Source organism: Aquarana catesbeiana, linkage group LG11 (assembly GCF_042186555.1).
Source record: "Aquarana catesbeiana isolate 2022-GZ linkage group LG11, ASM4218655v1, whole genome shotgun sequence".
Taxonomy (NCBI): domain Eukaryota; kingdom Metazoa; phylum Chordata; class Amphibia; order Anura; family Ranidae; genus Aquarana; species Aquarana catesbeiana.
In genome coordinates, this window is record NC_133334.1 from 114,516,964 (window position 1) to 114,533,204 (window position 16,241).

Here is a 16,241-nt window from a genome sequence, read left to right on the forward strand (position 1 = left end):
TTTTTTTTTTAATAGTGTAAAAATAAATAAAATCATGTAAAATAAATAAGAAAAATAAAATAAATTTTTTTAAAAAACGCCCTGTGCCGACGAGCTTGCGCGCAGAAGCGAACGCATATGTGAGTAGTGCCCGCATATGAAAACGGTGGTCAAACCACACATGAGAGAAATCACTGCGATCGTTAGAGTGAGAGCAATAATTCTAGCCCTAGACCTCCTCTAACGCAAAACATGCAACCTGTAGAATTTTTTAAACGACGCCTATGGAGATTTTTAAGGGTGAAAGTTTGACAATGGGCTAACTTTACTGTTGTCTTATTTTTTTTATTCAAAAAAGTGAATTTTTTTCCAAAAACGTGCTTGTAAGACCGCTGCGCAAATACGGTGTAAAAAAAGTATTGCAATGACCGCCATTTTATTCTCTAGGGTGTTAGAAAAAAAACAATATATAATGTTTGGGGGTTCTAAGTAATTTTCTAGCAAAAAAAACTGTTTTAAACGTGTAAACACCTAAATTCCAAAACGAGGCTGGTCCTTAAGTGGTTAATAAAAACCGCAGAGGTGATCAAATACCACCAAAAGAAAGCTCTATTTGTGGGGGAAAAAATTATAAAAATGTAATTTGGGTACAGTGTTGTATGACCGCGCAATTGTCATCCAAAGTGCATCAGCGCTGAAAGCTGAAAATTGGTCTGGGCAGGAGGGGGTTTAAGTGCCCAGTAAGCAAGTGATTAAGTAATATCTGGGTTTGCAAAGGCATTTGGTGCACAGTGTATTCAAGTTTTTTATTTGGCTGTGAATGAATATATTTAAATACATTTTTGTGCCCATTTACACAAATAATAAAAAAACGCATAAAGGAACTGTTAATTATTCTGATGGTCTTTAGGTGTGAGGTCCTAAAGGGACAATTTTATTAGCAGCTCTCCCACTGAGAAGTTGAAAGCTGCAGGTGGTGCAGGGGCAGTGGGTGTGAAAAATCAGCAGGGAGCTTAGCAAGTCCTCTTTATAATATTAGTTATATTACAAATGCTATATAGAACAGTGTTGCTTCAATGTGCCCAACCTAAAGAGGGCAGGAATACTTCACAACTCATAGTTCTTGTGTTTTAAAGCACAAGGTCTGCTTTTTCATTGGTGGTCAGCATCTCGTTATTCCATCTGTGTAAAAAAAAAAAAAGAAAGAAATTGGGTGAGAGAAGTTGAAATTTTACATTCTACTCGGCTCCTGCAGGTGTTGCCCCAGACAAGGTGTGTCCTCACTGTGCTTCCAGTGAGATACTGGGAACATGAAATATTTCAAATTTCCTGAAAAGACCCTCCAGCTAAGTGCAGGAGCATCATCTTATGAGTTTTGGAGTCATCAGTGTTCCCAAGATCTCGCCAGATGGATTTTGTCATGCCCTGTCTAGGTGCTACTCGAAAGCTTTGTATACATTTCTCCTTTGGGGTTTTTCCTTATTTTTTATAATTGGTGTAATGTGAGGACCTCACATGGACTTGGACCTCCTTCCCCTGTGATGATTTTTTGATAGCTAGTTGGTAATGATCAAGGAGTGGTGCAGAAAGAAAAGATCTGGGGAATAAATGAAGAAGCAGTTGGGGTTCCTTGCACTGCAGGTCTTTGGGTACAGTTTCCTCTCCAGCAAGATGAATGGAGAACCGTGAGCAGAACAGAATTGACAGCACTAAATGTCACTCCAAATGTTCTGGGACAATATTAACAAAGCAAATCATCTTCACTTTTTGAGTTCAGATGGAACTTAAAAAAAAAATTAGGTAAAAGCTCAGAAAAGTAAGTGTTTTAGGCTCAATTCACACTTGTACGACTCCAAAGTTGTGCCGACTTTGGAGTGCAACTTGGATACGACTTTGGCTTTGACCAGTGATAATGGTCAGCTGTTGCATACAAGTTGTATTGTATAACATTCAGGTACGACTTTCATGCAACTTCTGAGGGTTAACATTGAAGTCTATGGCCCTCAAGTTGCATGAAAGTCGGACCAAAGTAATGCAATAACTACTTTGAAGTTGCTGCAACTTTCACACATATATGAATGGGTATGATTGGAAAACGTGGGGAACGATAAAATTGCCTTTTTTTGATAAAACCTGGGACCCATGGATTAAATATCTCTCGGATGCCACATAGGACATTTACATTACAGTCTCTACAGGCTAGAGTGCACACCTAACTTTGTACTGTTCTCTTACTTTACTACTTTTTTTTTTTTTCCCCCTTTTTCTTGTTCTCCAACGCCTCTTGGCCAAATGAAGTATATTATGGTTAGAGGTCGACCGATATGCCGGCCGATATTTGGTGTCTTTTACTTAATCGGCATCGGCCGATTGTGCTGATAAAAAAGGGCGATATAACTTCAGCGTGACTTGCAAATGACTTCTGTAAGAACCTGAAGAGATACAATGTTTACACCTATGAATGAACTGAACTCTGTGTGTAGAAGCTTTCAGTTTAACCATTTAAAGACTAAATCTTTTCTGACATTTGTTGCTTACAAGTAAAAATCCTGTATTTTCTGCTAGAAAATCACTTAGAACCCCCAAACATTATATATATATATATATATATATATATATATATATATATATATATATATATATATATATATATATATATATAGCAGAGACCCTAGGGAATAAAATAGCGGTTGTTTTTTGAAAAAATACACATTAAAAAAAAAAACAAAGCAGTAAAGTTAGCCCATTTTTTTCATCCAAAAGTTTTGATTACCTGTTTTTGTGTATTTAATATTTAAGATACAGTTTTTTTTTTTTTTTTTTGTATCTAAATTCTACATACAAGTGAACTGATTGGAGGTTTGTTTTGTTTAATAAATGTAAAAAATTTTCTGTATCACTTAAGGTTGCTTTCACACTGGACGGGCATGCGTTGACGGTAAAACACTGCTAGTTTTAGCGGCGCTATTTGGCTGCTAGCGGGGCACTTATAACCCAGCTAGCAGCTAAGGAAGGGGTTTAAATGCGCCCCTGCCGAAACGCTTTGCAGGCGCTTCGGCAGCGGTGCGCATTCATTTCAATGGGCAGGAGTGGTGGTATACACCGCTCCAAAGATGCTGCTTGCAGGACTTTTTTTTTTTTTTTTTTTTTAACATCCTGCCAGCGCATCGCCTCAGTGTGAAAGCACTCGGGCTTTCACACTGAGACTGCAGGGGAGCCGTTTTACAGGCGCTAATTTTAGCCCAAAAGCGCCTGAAAAATGCCCCAGTGTGAAAGGGGTCTAACTGTTAGATTTTGAGAGATGAAGGGGGGAAAAAAAAAAATCGTCCTAATATATCGGCCCAAAAAAATCGGCATCACATATCGCCCATCGGCCACCGCGATTTCTAAATATCGGCATTGGCCAGAGAAAAACCCATATCGGTCGACCTCTAATTATGGTACATTATGTATGTGCCCATTTAGCTCCATAGGGGATGTCCTGCGGGATGAGGATAATTGGAACGCGGCTCGTTCCCATGGGTACCCCATTCATGGGGCCCTAGTAGAGGTATTGATTCAATGTACCTGTTGAGTTACTTTCTTTTTCTGATTAATCCTTAATAAAAACCATTGAAGAAGAAAACATGAGGAACGACTTGTCATGCAACTTTGATTTCCAAAGTTGCATGACAAGTCACACAGGTGTGACTGGAGCCTTAACGCGTGATTGTAATGGGTAGGAAATTCAAAAGCTGAAGTTAGTGAGAATAGGGAAGAAAGTTAAGCTGCCCATACCCTAGTAGAACTTCAATGGATGGCCGGCTATAGATGGTTCGAATCTCGGCCGGTTCAGCAGAAATTGGCTGAGATTCCAACCATGTAAGGGCAGGCTGAATGTACCCAAGTTGACTGGTCAACTTTGGTACAACCAGCCTGCCAGATTTTACACATGTTTATAGCTAATGGCTGGTAAAACTGCTAGCAATAATCACTGTCTTCATCCCTAGCGGGAGAATACAACGGCTCAGCAGGTGGGATTCCCCTGTCAAGACTGTCTGTGGTTGCAGGATAGAAATTCGCTCCGTGTATGGCCTAAGTTTTCTGGTTATCTGAGCAATGAGAAAATTCAAAGGCGCAGGATGGACATGTTTTCTAGAACAAACTAATTTCTAATAATGAGTTTTTTCTTTGTTTGAGAAAGTCCATTGATTTCAAAATTGAATGCTAAAAGCAAGCAAAATTTTGACTTTTTTTTTTTTTAATCTTTATTTTACATTTTAGGCAATACAAAACATAAAATAAAAAGCAGGAAAGGAGATCAGTATTCACATGTCTAAAAACCACTGATAAAGGTGGTAATATAAACCAGTGCAATGTAACTATTGTAAGTCTTTTCCTGTCCCAGATATTTGATCTAGATGAACATTCCCTCTAAACTTTGGGGGAGGGAGAAGAAGCGCACATAAAAAAACTAGGAAAAATATTGCAGTAGGTAAAGAATATATGAAATATGGTTTGAAACATAGGACATTAAAGTACTCCTGAGGCATCCGGAAAATGGCTTACACCTGGTTAATTGGTTGGCAAAATACTACAGGATTAAGATTGTTGGTTCTGGTTCTGATTTGCCTGGACAAGTTGCTTAAATGCAGGATCCGCCAAGGCTAGCAAGGCAAGATCCAAACTAGAAGAAACTGGGGCCGTGCGAGCTACACGAGTCTGCCATGGGGCCAAGACAGTCGAAGCATTCTCGGATGCCCCTGCAGGTGGCGATCCATTCCTCCACCTCCATGATCTCCGTCACCTTCCCAACCCAGTCCTGCTCTCTTGGGATGCGTTGACTTTTCCAATGGATTGAATGTATGAGGCATTTCGCAGGGTTGAGAAGGGGGGAGAGCACTGCATTTATAGCGGGAGAGAGGGATGTGGAGCAAGAAGTGCTCTGGTGAGAGAGGAAGATCGATACCCAGACTGTCCGATATATGTTTACAAACAGTGGACCAAAAGGGTAATAACGATGGACAATCCCACCATATGTGGAGGAATGTTCCTCTTTGACCACATCCCTCCCCAGCACAGATCAGGGACGGAAGGGTAAATTCTGGCAAGCGACGTGGGCACTCGGTACCATCTGGACAACAGCTTATAATTATGTTCTTGCGTTTTGGAATCCACTGAGCTTAGAGTGTGCCAAATGGTACAGGTAATGCAGTTGTTCATCAGAAAATTCACACTGAAGGTCGTGCTCCCATTCTTTGATATATAAAGGTTTAGGGCTAGGGGCGGCCGAACCAAGCAGTTTATAAAGGCCTGAAACCATATGCGGTATGTGGCCTTTAGTGGCCCATAGGCATTTAAACTCTGTAAGGGTAAACCTGATCTGAAATGCGTGGTGTTTGTAAGGCAAAAAAATCGGTAAGTTGGCGGTATCTCAAATAATTGAAGGGGAAACTGCCATACCGCTCCCTAAGGGTAGCTAGCAGGGCTAGGATACATCCCTCCATAAAATGCGACAGACTGACGGTATACCCATCATTTACCCAAGGTCCAACAAAGGACACTCGGGGAAAATTTGAAGTACTTTTAAAGGACAAGTTTAGTATGAATGTTTGTGCGACTGTTCATTGTAAAATCTACTAGTGTAAAAGTGGGGAGAGAGGTGGGCATTTAATGTTTTATTCCTAGCAGTGTGCCTTTTGAACTTTCCAGAAATGTGACTACTCCCTGCACATTTTAGTTCTCTGTCCTTCTGACTCTGTACTGTCCCAGCTCATCCGCACCTTCCTTCACCTCCCTAGCTAACCTTTAATGCAGCTTCCAGGGGAGGAGTGAAGGGAAATACTATACTGTCACTTAAGTTTCTACTGGAGCTTCTGACATCACATCAAAAATGTCTCAGTGATGTTGGATGTCGACACAAGGGAAGCTATTCCAGGCAAATATATACATAAATACATTAAATGGATAATCTGGGAATATTTTTTTTTTTTTTTTATGTGGCTACCTCCTTTGTTCCTAGTTCATCAGCTCACAGAAGGTTAAGATGACAACCAGGCAGATAGCATTTTCAGAATGAGGTCATCAGTGGTATTCTACATATATCTTTTGGAACATGCTGCCTTTACAACAGATTACTTATGTGGTTACCCTGGTAGGAGCTGAGACCTTGTCTGAAATCGAATCTGTGCACTGTGCTCCTTTTGGATTCTCCATAATTGGAGTCTTGCCTGAGCTGTAAGAACAAGTAAATGATTGTATCACTGTCCACCCAGGACAGAGCCAAGTTGGTTTAGGTTGCAGTAACATATTTAACGCTAAAGAAGAATCTGTGTGTGTGTGTGTATGTGTGTGTATATGTATATGTATATATATATATATATATATATATATATATATATATATATTATTTTTTTTTTTTTTTATTATACTCCTTTTATTTTTGCCTTTTTCCATTCCTCTTCCTCACTTCATAAACGTGCCAGTGACATTTTTTTTACTAAAACCTTTCTGTTCTCATTACATACCTTATTTTAGAGCCAGGTATATTCTCACTGGGTCTTTGTGTGGGATTATGCTGTACATAACTTCCTGAAGACATCTACGCACCGTGCTCAGCACGCCTCCCAGGACTTCTGAGCCCTAATGAAAGCAATGGGCAGGAGTTTCACAAATATCAAAATGCCCTGAGAGGTAGATGTCAGTCTGGAAGAGTGGGCATTCTTAGGCCCCTAGGTAATAGCTACTTGTGATGCTGAACCTCCATATTTATTTATTTTAACTGACTGTATGACTTTTCAGGCAATAGTAGAATATGATCTACAATGTTTCTAAACTTGTTCCTAGTTATTGACTGTGTCCTCCATCTTGCAGGGAGCGTCTTCTGATGCAGAACAATGGATGATGAAGAGAATCAAGATAATCTAATAAACAGGAATACCTCACAGGGTAAAAACCGGCGCCAAGGGCTCTTTGCATCAAGTGATGATGGTAATGACTGCTGGATTAGTAATCTAGGCCACTGAACTAAACTGCTTCATTTTGTTTTGTTTTTTTATCTCACAACATCTCTTTATTAATGTACATTACTTGGATATTTTTTGTAATGAAACCTGTGGTTTGTGTAAAGCGGTATGAAACCCAAAACCAAAAAAAAAAGTGTATATATTTTAGCTTACCATTCATTAGACGTGGTGGCTGCATTTAGCTTTCTTTAGTCTTCTGCCCCCCCCCCCCGGTTTTTACCTGGTGATCTGGCCCATAACACACCTGTATTAGAGTGTCCCCACTCTGAATGAAAGAGCACAGGGGCATCTTTGGACAGCAGCATTGTCAGTCTGGGGAGTGTGTTGGAGTATGTAAACCCAACACTTCATATTCCTGATATGTGCTTGTATGAAAAAGTATCCTGTTCTCTTTGTGTGAAATCCCTGGTGTTCCTGCCAGTCCCCGCTTTCCTATTACAAACTGACCAGAGTAGGAAGGAGAACACACTGGTCAGTTCTCTAGCTATGCTGGGAACTTGGCCTGCTCTCCTCCAATGATCAGACTTTTCCTGACACACACACCTCCTGCACAGCTATTCGCTGGGAAGATTAGTGTGCTGCTGCTTCTCCTCCCCCCTCAGCTCTTATGCAGCTGAGAACAGAGGATATGTTATCACTTATAAAAAAGGGGAAAAAAAGGTGTTTACAATATGTGTGTGTTTTTGTGTTTTTTTTTTTTTTTTTATATCCATACGCAAATGTTTTGCCTTTCATTTCTCTTTTTAAACTGAATATGTTGTTTTACAATCACTTTATTCTGGCCATACATGAGTTCAAATGTGCCTAGTTCAGCAGGTAGCAGCCAGACAAATTTAGATCCATGTATGGGTAAAGTGGTTGTACAGAAGTTGATTTACCATTTGACTTCTGTACAACAGCCCTGTCATATTTTTACCAAGTGTTCAAAGATGTCTCCCTGCTGTTTGAATACAATAGCTCAGGGGACAGGATTTCCTCATCCACTTTGAGTTTGCTTCTGGGTTTAATAAAAAAGTGGTTGTAAACCCTGTTACTCCAGTTTTACCTAAGAGTAAGCCTATAACAAGGCTTACCTGTAGGTACCTTGAATATCTCCTAAACTTGCACAGCTTAGGAGATATTCAGTATATGCGCTGCTGCCGATGTCATGGGCGCATGCGCACTGAAGAAACGGGGCACTGGTGCCGTTTCTACAGGAGTCATGCCGTGACCGGCGGCTCATGCGCGGGAGAGACGTCACCGCAGCTCCCGCCAATCACAGTGCCGGATTCATGAAGCTCCAGCGCTGTAACTCTGGTGGAAGATGTCCGCGCTGTACTCGGAGGGCCGATGTCGATCCAGGGCATCGTTCTAAGGTAAATATTTTATATTGAGCTAGTTTGTGATGCATACTAGCTCATTATGCCTTTTGTCTTGCAGGGTTTATTTATTTATTTTTCACAAGGTTACAACCTTTTTAAAGTGGATGTAAACCCGATTCATGAAATTTGAGCTGGGCATATATATCTGCAGTATTTTCTTATTTCTCTTCAAAACACTAAGTCCTGTGTCTTTCTCCTGCTTTGTTCTTCTGTTATCAGCATGATAACTTCTGGCAAGTTCTCCCTAAACCAAGATAAAACCAGCCTGAAGTTTGTGTCTGGAGGTTGCTATAAATAGAATAGCAGAGAGCTAAACCATTCACAGGACAGGTCTGAGAGTCTCTGCCTATGTGGAGTGGGGGTGTGTGTCTTTCCTCCTCCAATCAGCTGTCTTGGCTGTATGCCCAGACTTCACACACCATGCTAAACAGGAAGAGAAAATCTTGAATGCAATTTGAACTTTCTAAAGAATATATAAAGCTGAAGACAGCAGATATACATGGAAAACGTATGTAGGGAGATTTTTTTTTATGGTTGAGATCCACTTTAAATGTTAAACTGATTTTCTTTAAGTGGATATACTAAATGTTAACAACTTGGTGACCCATTTCTTTTGCTCAGGACAAAGTAGCATATCCCCCCCCCCAACCAGCGTATACTCTTCTCATCTTGCTCTCGCTCTGCACAGTTCCACTGTCTGGACTGAGGAAAGAAAGTCATAGGCAAAAGAAAAGGGAAATTAAAGGACTATCAGCATAATGTCACTAATATTTTCAAGTCCGCCACGCTCCGTGCTCTGTCCCACTGACCCAGCACTCACTGGAGTGCAGAATGTGTAGGCGGTGAGAGCGGACATCTCAGGCTGTCAGTGTCGCCTGAGAGGCTGAGCCAGCTGCAGGTCAGGCATCTGGGAGGATCCCGACTTTGTCCTAGACTGGTCAGCTGACAGCGGCTGATATGTTTTTTTTTCACATGAATATGAATGTTTAAATTATCCTTCTGATGTAAATATTGAACATTTTGAAGTGGGGAGCACTTCACTATTTTTAAAAATATTTTTCAAGGGTGTTGTGACGAGCACTAAATAGTGATTATACTACCTTGGAAGAGAGAGCTATTAGTAGTTTTTGTAGTAGCATGGGGAAATCTGTACACTTTATTTAACCACTTCAGCCCGGGAAGGATTTACCCCCTTCCTGACCAGTGCGTTTTTTGCGATTCGACATTGCGTCGCTTTAACTGATAAGTGCGCGGTCGTGCGACGTTGCACCCAAACAAAATTGACGTCCTTTTTTTCCCCATAAATAGAGCTTTCTTTTGGTGGTATTTGACCACCTCTGCGATTTTTTTATTCTTGCGCTATAAACAAAATAAGAGCAACAATTTTGAAAAAAACGCATTATTTTTTACATTTTGCTACAATAAATATCCCCCAAAAATATATAAAAACATTTTTTTTCCCTCAGTTTAGGCAGATATGTATTCTTCTACATATTTTTGGTAAAAAAAAATCGCAATAAGCGTTTGGTTTGCGCAAAAGTTATAGCGTTTACAAAATAGGGGATAGTTTTATGGCATTTTTATTAATAATTATTTTTTTTTTTTACTAGTAATGACGCTGATTGGCGATTTTTATTGTGACTGCAACATTATGGCGGACATGTCGGACATTTTTGGGACCATTGTCATTTATACAGCAATCATTGCTATAAAAATGCACTGATTCCTGTGTAAATGACACTGGCAGTGAAGGGGTTAACCACTTGGGGGCGGGGAGGGGTTAAGTCAGTACTAGGGATGTGTTCTAACTGTAGAGGGGATGGGCTGTGTGTGACACGTCACTGATCTCTGCTCCGGATGACAGGGAGCAGAGATCAGTGACACCGTCACTAGGCAGAACGGGGAGATGCTGTTTACATCAGCATCTCCCCATTCATCCTCTCCGTGAGGCGATCCGTGAGTCCCCGGGACCCACGACCCGACTCGCAGAGCTCGCGGCAGGCGCGCACACGGCGGCAAATTCAAAGTAATGTACGGGTACGTTACTTTGCGCAGCCATGCCATTCTGCCGACGTATATCTGCAGTAGGCGGTCGGCAAGTGGTTAAGAGCCCTTTTACACTGGGGCGTAGGGGCGTCTGCTAATTTTTTAGCAACGCTTTACCATCGTTTTTAGGTTAAATTTTTTATATTCTACACATACATACATTTTTCTAAAATGTTCTGGGCAGCTTTTGTAGTGGTTAATTATACATTTTAATTTTTTTTTTTTTTTTTTTGTGCGTGTCAAAAAAAAAAAAAGTGTACGCAATCCTCCTGATAAATTGTGATATATAATTATGACACTGTCATTTTTGTTGTGGTAGATGATGTTGCAGAGTCTGAAGAGTCAGGGAGTGAAGATGAAGAGGACGACCTTGATGAAGAGGATGGTGAAGAGGAGGAAGGATCTGGTTAGTTTCAACACAAAGATCAGAAAATCCAGTCACTTTTCTTTATTTTCCCAGTAGATCTAAACCCAAGCTTTTATTAAAATGTCTGGTGACCCTGCCATAAAGGTCTTTTAAGTTCAGTTACTTCCTGTTGTTGGGTGACAAATTGTGCCTCTGGTAGGTCACTGGAGCAATTACATGTAGACAGCAAGTGGAGGTCTGTGGTTCAATAGGGAGAGCTTGGAACTAGATTGTTAGGTTGAAGCCAATTCTGTTACTAGCATCCACTCATATGTAATCATTGGGAAGTGTAGAGTGTCCCTGAAAATGTATGTAAAGCCATAACTTGTTGGATTTTTATTGCTGTCTGCAGCTACAGGCATCATTCAGATATTGCCGTTTTCAGCCGGCGATTCCCTACACCATAAGAACGATCATAGAGGCGGGTCAGCCGCTTGATCACTCTTACAGGCGGGAGGGGACATTGTCCCGCCGCCCTCTGGTGCTTCTACCGTCTCGCCAACTTCCCAGCCTAGAGGTGAGATATGGGGTCTTATTGACCCCATATCTCACGGTAAAGCGGTCCTGTCATGCCATATTCCTATTACAAGGGATGTTTACATTCCTTGTAATAGGAATAAAAGTGATCAAAATTTTTTTTTTTTTTTTGTTAGTGTCAAATTAAACATTTTTAAGTAAAATTAACAATAAAAAAAAAATTAAAAAAAAAATTTAAAGTGCCCCTGTCCCCATGTACTCGCACGCAGTAGCGAACGCATATGTAAGTCCTGCCACATATGAAAACCACACATGTGAGGTGTCGCCGCGAATGTTGGAGTGGGAGCAATAATTCTAGCCCTAGACCTCCTCTGTAACTCAAAACATGTAACCAGTAAAAAATTTTAAAGCATCGCCTACGGGGATTTTTAAGTACCGAAGTTTTGGTGCAATCTTAAAGTGTGACATGTTGGGTATCTACTCGGTGCAACTTCCTCTTTCAATTTTTTTTTTAATCAAAGAAGGTTTTATTGAACATTCACATATTATCCATTGATCGACGTCACCAGTTTTGCTATTACATAGGATTTGTTATATCAGATATCGTTCATGTACATACATACAGTGTTTATTTCAACTTTGCTCTCCATCTCACTGCGTCACTCCTGCAAACCAAAGTTCACCTTTTCCTCATCTCCCCCCCCCCCCCCCCCCACCCGCACAACTTATAGTATAGAAACTATTCTGCATCTCCTCGTTTTATTTACAGAGATTGTAAGAGTCTGGACATCACTAGCTCTCTCAGGCTTAGCCCCGGTGTGTCCAGCCAATTGGACCAAATTCGTTCAAACCTGGTAGGGCACCCTCTGTGTTGATAAATATACTTCTCCCTTATGAGGGTTTGTCCCATGTGTTCCACCCATGTGCGACTAGTAGGTGGCTCCACCGACTTCCAACCCATAAGTATAAGTTTTCTGGCCTGAAATAAAGCTCTGGAGAACGCGACCCTGACCAATTCTTCAGGGATCTCATCCTCTAGGACCCCCAGTATACAGCACATGGGGTCCATGGGGACTTTCGTTTGAAATACCTCATTGAGCGTACCCATCACCTCCCTCCAATATCGGTGGAGCTTCGGGCATCTCCACAGGAGGTGGATAAGGTCCCCATCATGCTGACGACAGCGGGAACATAGAGGGTCTACCGTCCTGTCCATTTTAAATAGCTTTTTTGGGGTATAGTGCACTCTTAATGCTATAAACAATTGGGAAACCTTTTGTGCAACGTTAAGGGAGCACGTGGATATAGACTGCAAGGCCTCCTCCCATTGCTCCTCTGTAATCTGTCCAAGGTCCCTTTCCCAAGCCAGCATTGCATTGCACGGGTATGCTCGCAGGTGCCTCACTAATAACATCTGGTAGCATTGAGATATAATTCCCTTGGTCTCACTACTGGATTGCAACACCTGAAACACCGGCGTGGGCGACGGTGTCCAACCCCCCGCGTCCCCCTGTGTAAGAATTGCATGTCGCAGCTGAAGGTAAAAATAGAACATGTTATCTGGAAGGTTAAATTTATCCTGCAGTTCTGTAAAGGAGAGTAGTTTACCGTTTGCGAATATTTGCGACAACAGTTTAACCCCATGTTTGCGCCATCTTGGCCCTTGTAATAGTTTATCCAGCTCCGTATAAGAGCGGTTGCCCCATATTGGGCTGAAATCAGTAAAGCCCTGCACCCCCTGAAGCTGTCTAACCTTATTCCAAATTTTTTGTACTAGTGATAATGTTGGGGTCTGTTTGTTGGACTTTGCAAATAGCTGTGCCTCAAGGCCCATGGGAGTGGTCTCTGCCCCCGTCGCCATTAACATCAGCCGTGCCGACGAGCCTTTTGGTTCTGGTGTCATAGAGCCGACCAGCTGCTGCAATTGGGACGCTATATAGTACAACCAGGGGTTGGGAACTGCCAACCCCCCACTGTCCTTTGATTGCTGCAGCTGCTCCAGCTTAATTCTGGGGTTTTTGTTGTTCCATAGTAACCGACGGAAGAGTGTATTCACTATTCTGAAAATTTTTAGTGGGACCACTACAGGAGTATTATGTAGGAAGTATAGCAACTGTGGCATTAGGATCATTTTAATTAAGTTGGCTTTGCCCGCCAAGGACATCTTCAGGTTGTTCCAGGTATTTATTTTATCTCGAAAACGAGAAAGCAAGGGGTAGATGTTTAGGGCGCAGTAGTCTCCAATCCTGGGCGCCACTTGTATGCCCAGGTATTTGAAACCAGTGACCAGGGGAATGGGGCAGCTATCAGGTAGTACAACCCCGTGATCTCCTTCCAACAACATCAGAGCCAACTTGGACCAGTTGATGGTTAGCCCGGAATAGTGACCGAACGTCTTTATTATGGACATCACCTCCACTAATGAGTGACTAGTGTCCCCTAAGAAGAGTAACATGTCGTCAGCATACAACATTATTTTTTCATGTAGATTTCCGTATTGGAAACCCTGTATCTGGGCGTTATCTCTTATCAGGGCTGCTAGGGGCTCTATCGTGATCGCAAAGAGCAGGGGGGACAGAGGGCAACCCTGCCTTGTCCCCCTTCCCAGAGCGAAGGCGTGCGAAACCCTGTCTGTCACTCTAATATTGGCCTGAGGGGACGCATACAGCAACTTAACCCAAGCTATAAACCGTGCACCAAAACCAAACTTTTCCAACACTGCCCATAAATATCTCCAGCTAACGCTGTCAAAGGCCTTGTTGGCGTCTAGAGACAACAGCGCCCTTTGACCCCCGTTATCCGCTTGCATCTGCATATTCAGGAACAGTCTCCTGAGATTTGTAGCTGTTGACTTTTGCGGCATAAAACCTGCCTGATCCTGGTGTATAATGGAGGAGATGACCCCATTGACCCGAAGCGCCAGGACCTTTGCTAGGATCTTCACGTCACTCTGGAGTAAAGATATAGGTCTGTAGGAGCCGGGGTCAACCGGGTCCTTCCCCTGTTTGAGTAGTAAAATTACGTTGGCTCTCGTCATGGATTCAGGAAGTCTACCCGCATCTAGGCAAGCATTTAAAAACCTTTAACAGTTCAGGGAGTATCTGTTCACCATATTCATTAAACACCTCCATGGGGAGGCCATCCTCTCCCGGCGCCTTACATGTGGGAAAAGAGCAGGCCGCGTTCTGTAGCTCCTCCAAGGTTATAGGAGCATCTAACTGATTTCGAGCTACCACCGACAACGAGGGTAAGTCTATTTTTGTCATATACACTGTTAGGTCTGTATCCGAGTAGGCATCCCTCGATTTGTACAAGTCGCCATAGAAAGATGCCAGCTCGGAGATAACCTCCGGAGAATTAACTATTTTCCCATTGGCTGCTCTAATAGCCCCAATGGCCGGTGACTGCTGTTGGGATCGTGCGATTTTTGCAAGTAAACGGCCTGTCTTTTCCCCCTCTTCATAGAACGCCAGTTTCGAGAAAAATCTCTTTCTCTCCGCTGTGGAGGATCTCAGCCGGTCCAGGGAGTCCTGGGCCGACATCCATGCCTCCCTGGCGGAGTCGGTGGGGCTGGTAACATAGGTTAATTCCAGTTGTCGCACCAAGTCCCCCGCCTGTTCTAACAGGACCGAGGAATTGTGTTTGACCTTCTGTATTTCCTTGATAAATGTCCCTCTTAAGTGTGCTTTAAAGGTTTCCCATTTCAAATGAGCATTAGTTAGATGTCGATGCATTTTAAAGAAAGCCTGGATCTGGGCGGCTATTCTATCTTGTGAAGTGAAAAGTTTCAACCAGAAAGCATTTAACTTCCAAGGGGCTCTAGGTAGGTTACTGGGGGGCCTAGTAGTTAGCCATACAGCTAATGGGGAGTGGTCCGAGACACCTCGCGGGAAGTATTCTATTTTAGATATACTACCAACCAGGTTTGGGGTGCCTATGCATAAATCAATGCGAGATAGTGACCCATGGGTCTTAGAGAAACAAGAAAATTGCTTGTTATTTGGATTTCTGTTACGCCACATTTCCATCCATCCTATCTCTGTAAGTAAGCGACTCAGAGCTGTGCCTCGTCCGCCCCTAGGAGGCCGTACAGGTGGGTGTCTGTCTAATTTTGGATCCAGGTAACAATTAAAGTCCCCCATGATCAGTACCGGAATATCCGGTTTGTTAACCAAGTATGAGATTAATAGCTGCAGAACCTCTCTGGAGAACGGAGGGGGCACATATACAAAGGCTAATATCAATGTGAATGTGTACAATTTACAGTGCAAAAACACAAACCTTCCAGATATATCTATCAATGTGTCCAGTTCCTGGTACACTAGGGCTTTGTGTATCAAAACACTTACTCCACGCGAAAAAGCAGAGTAAGTGGAGTGATAGGCTTTACCTACCCAGGCATATTGCAAAAAATTGACTGTCGCTCTTCAAGTGGGTTTCCTGCAAACCTATTATGGCCGGGTGAAACTTCCGCAACCCAGCAGAAACCATGGATCTTTTTAATGGATCATTTACGCCTCGCACATTCCAGGACACTATAGGTGTATCAGACATAGCGAGGGTTTGAACCATTTCCAATAGGCATGTCCCTGTCCTGTATCATTTGGCTTTGCACCCGGTGTCTTCCAAGACGCAGTCCACGTGCAGGCAAAGTGACCATCCTAGTGTGTGGGGCGTGGGGCAGGTCGAGGAGGCATAGTATGCAGTGGAGAAGCCACAAATCCTTGCAGAAGATAAACCAGCTCAGTTGTATGGTGACACAGATCTCGTGGTGGATCCATAAATGAAGTAGAACTTGTAAAACAAGTCCCGCTGGCAGTGCCCAGCGGAAAGGCATCAAAAACTGTGGGGCTCCGTGGGCCCAAACCTTGCCAACAGGGCACACAAACTCAAGCCATATCAACAATGGCAACTTGTATTGTGCGGAGGTGAGGCACATTAACAGCCCACCAGGTTGGTTAGACAAGA

At 42.5% G+C, this 16,241-nt stretch overlaps 1 protein-coding gene across 3 annotated transcripts in view; it reads left to right on the forward strand.

Moving 5' to 3' along the window:
* Positions 1–16,241, forward strand: part of PHRF1 (PHD and ring finger domains 1) — a 111,218-nt gene that overhangs the window by 18,727 nt on the left and 76,250 nt on the right. For all 3 annotated transcript variants that reach the window (XM_073604911.1, XM_073604913.1, XM_073604912.1), the window contains exons 2-3: positions 6,832–6,948; positions 10,710–10,796. In XM_073604911.1, the coding sequence (XP_073461012.1) occupies positions 6,855–6,948; positions 10,710–10,796 (181 nt within the window). In that variant the 5' untranslated portion in view covers positions 6,832–6,854. The remainder of the gene's footprint in view (positions 1–6,831; positions 6,949–10,709; positions 10,797–16,241) is intronic.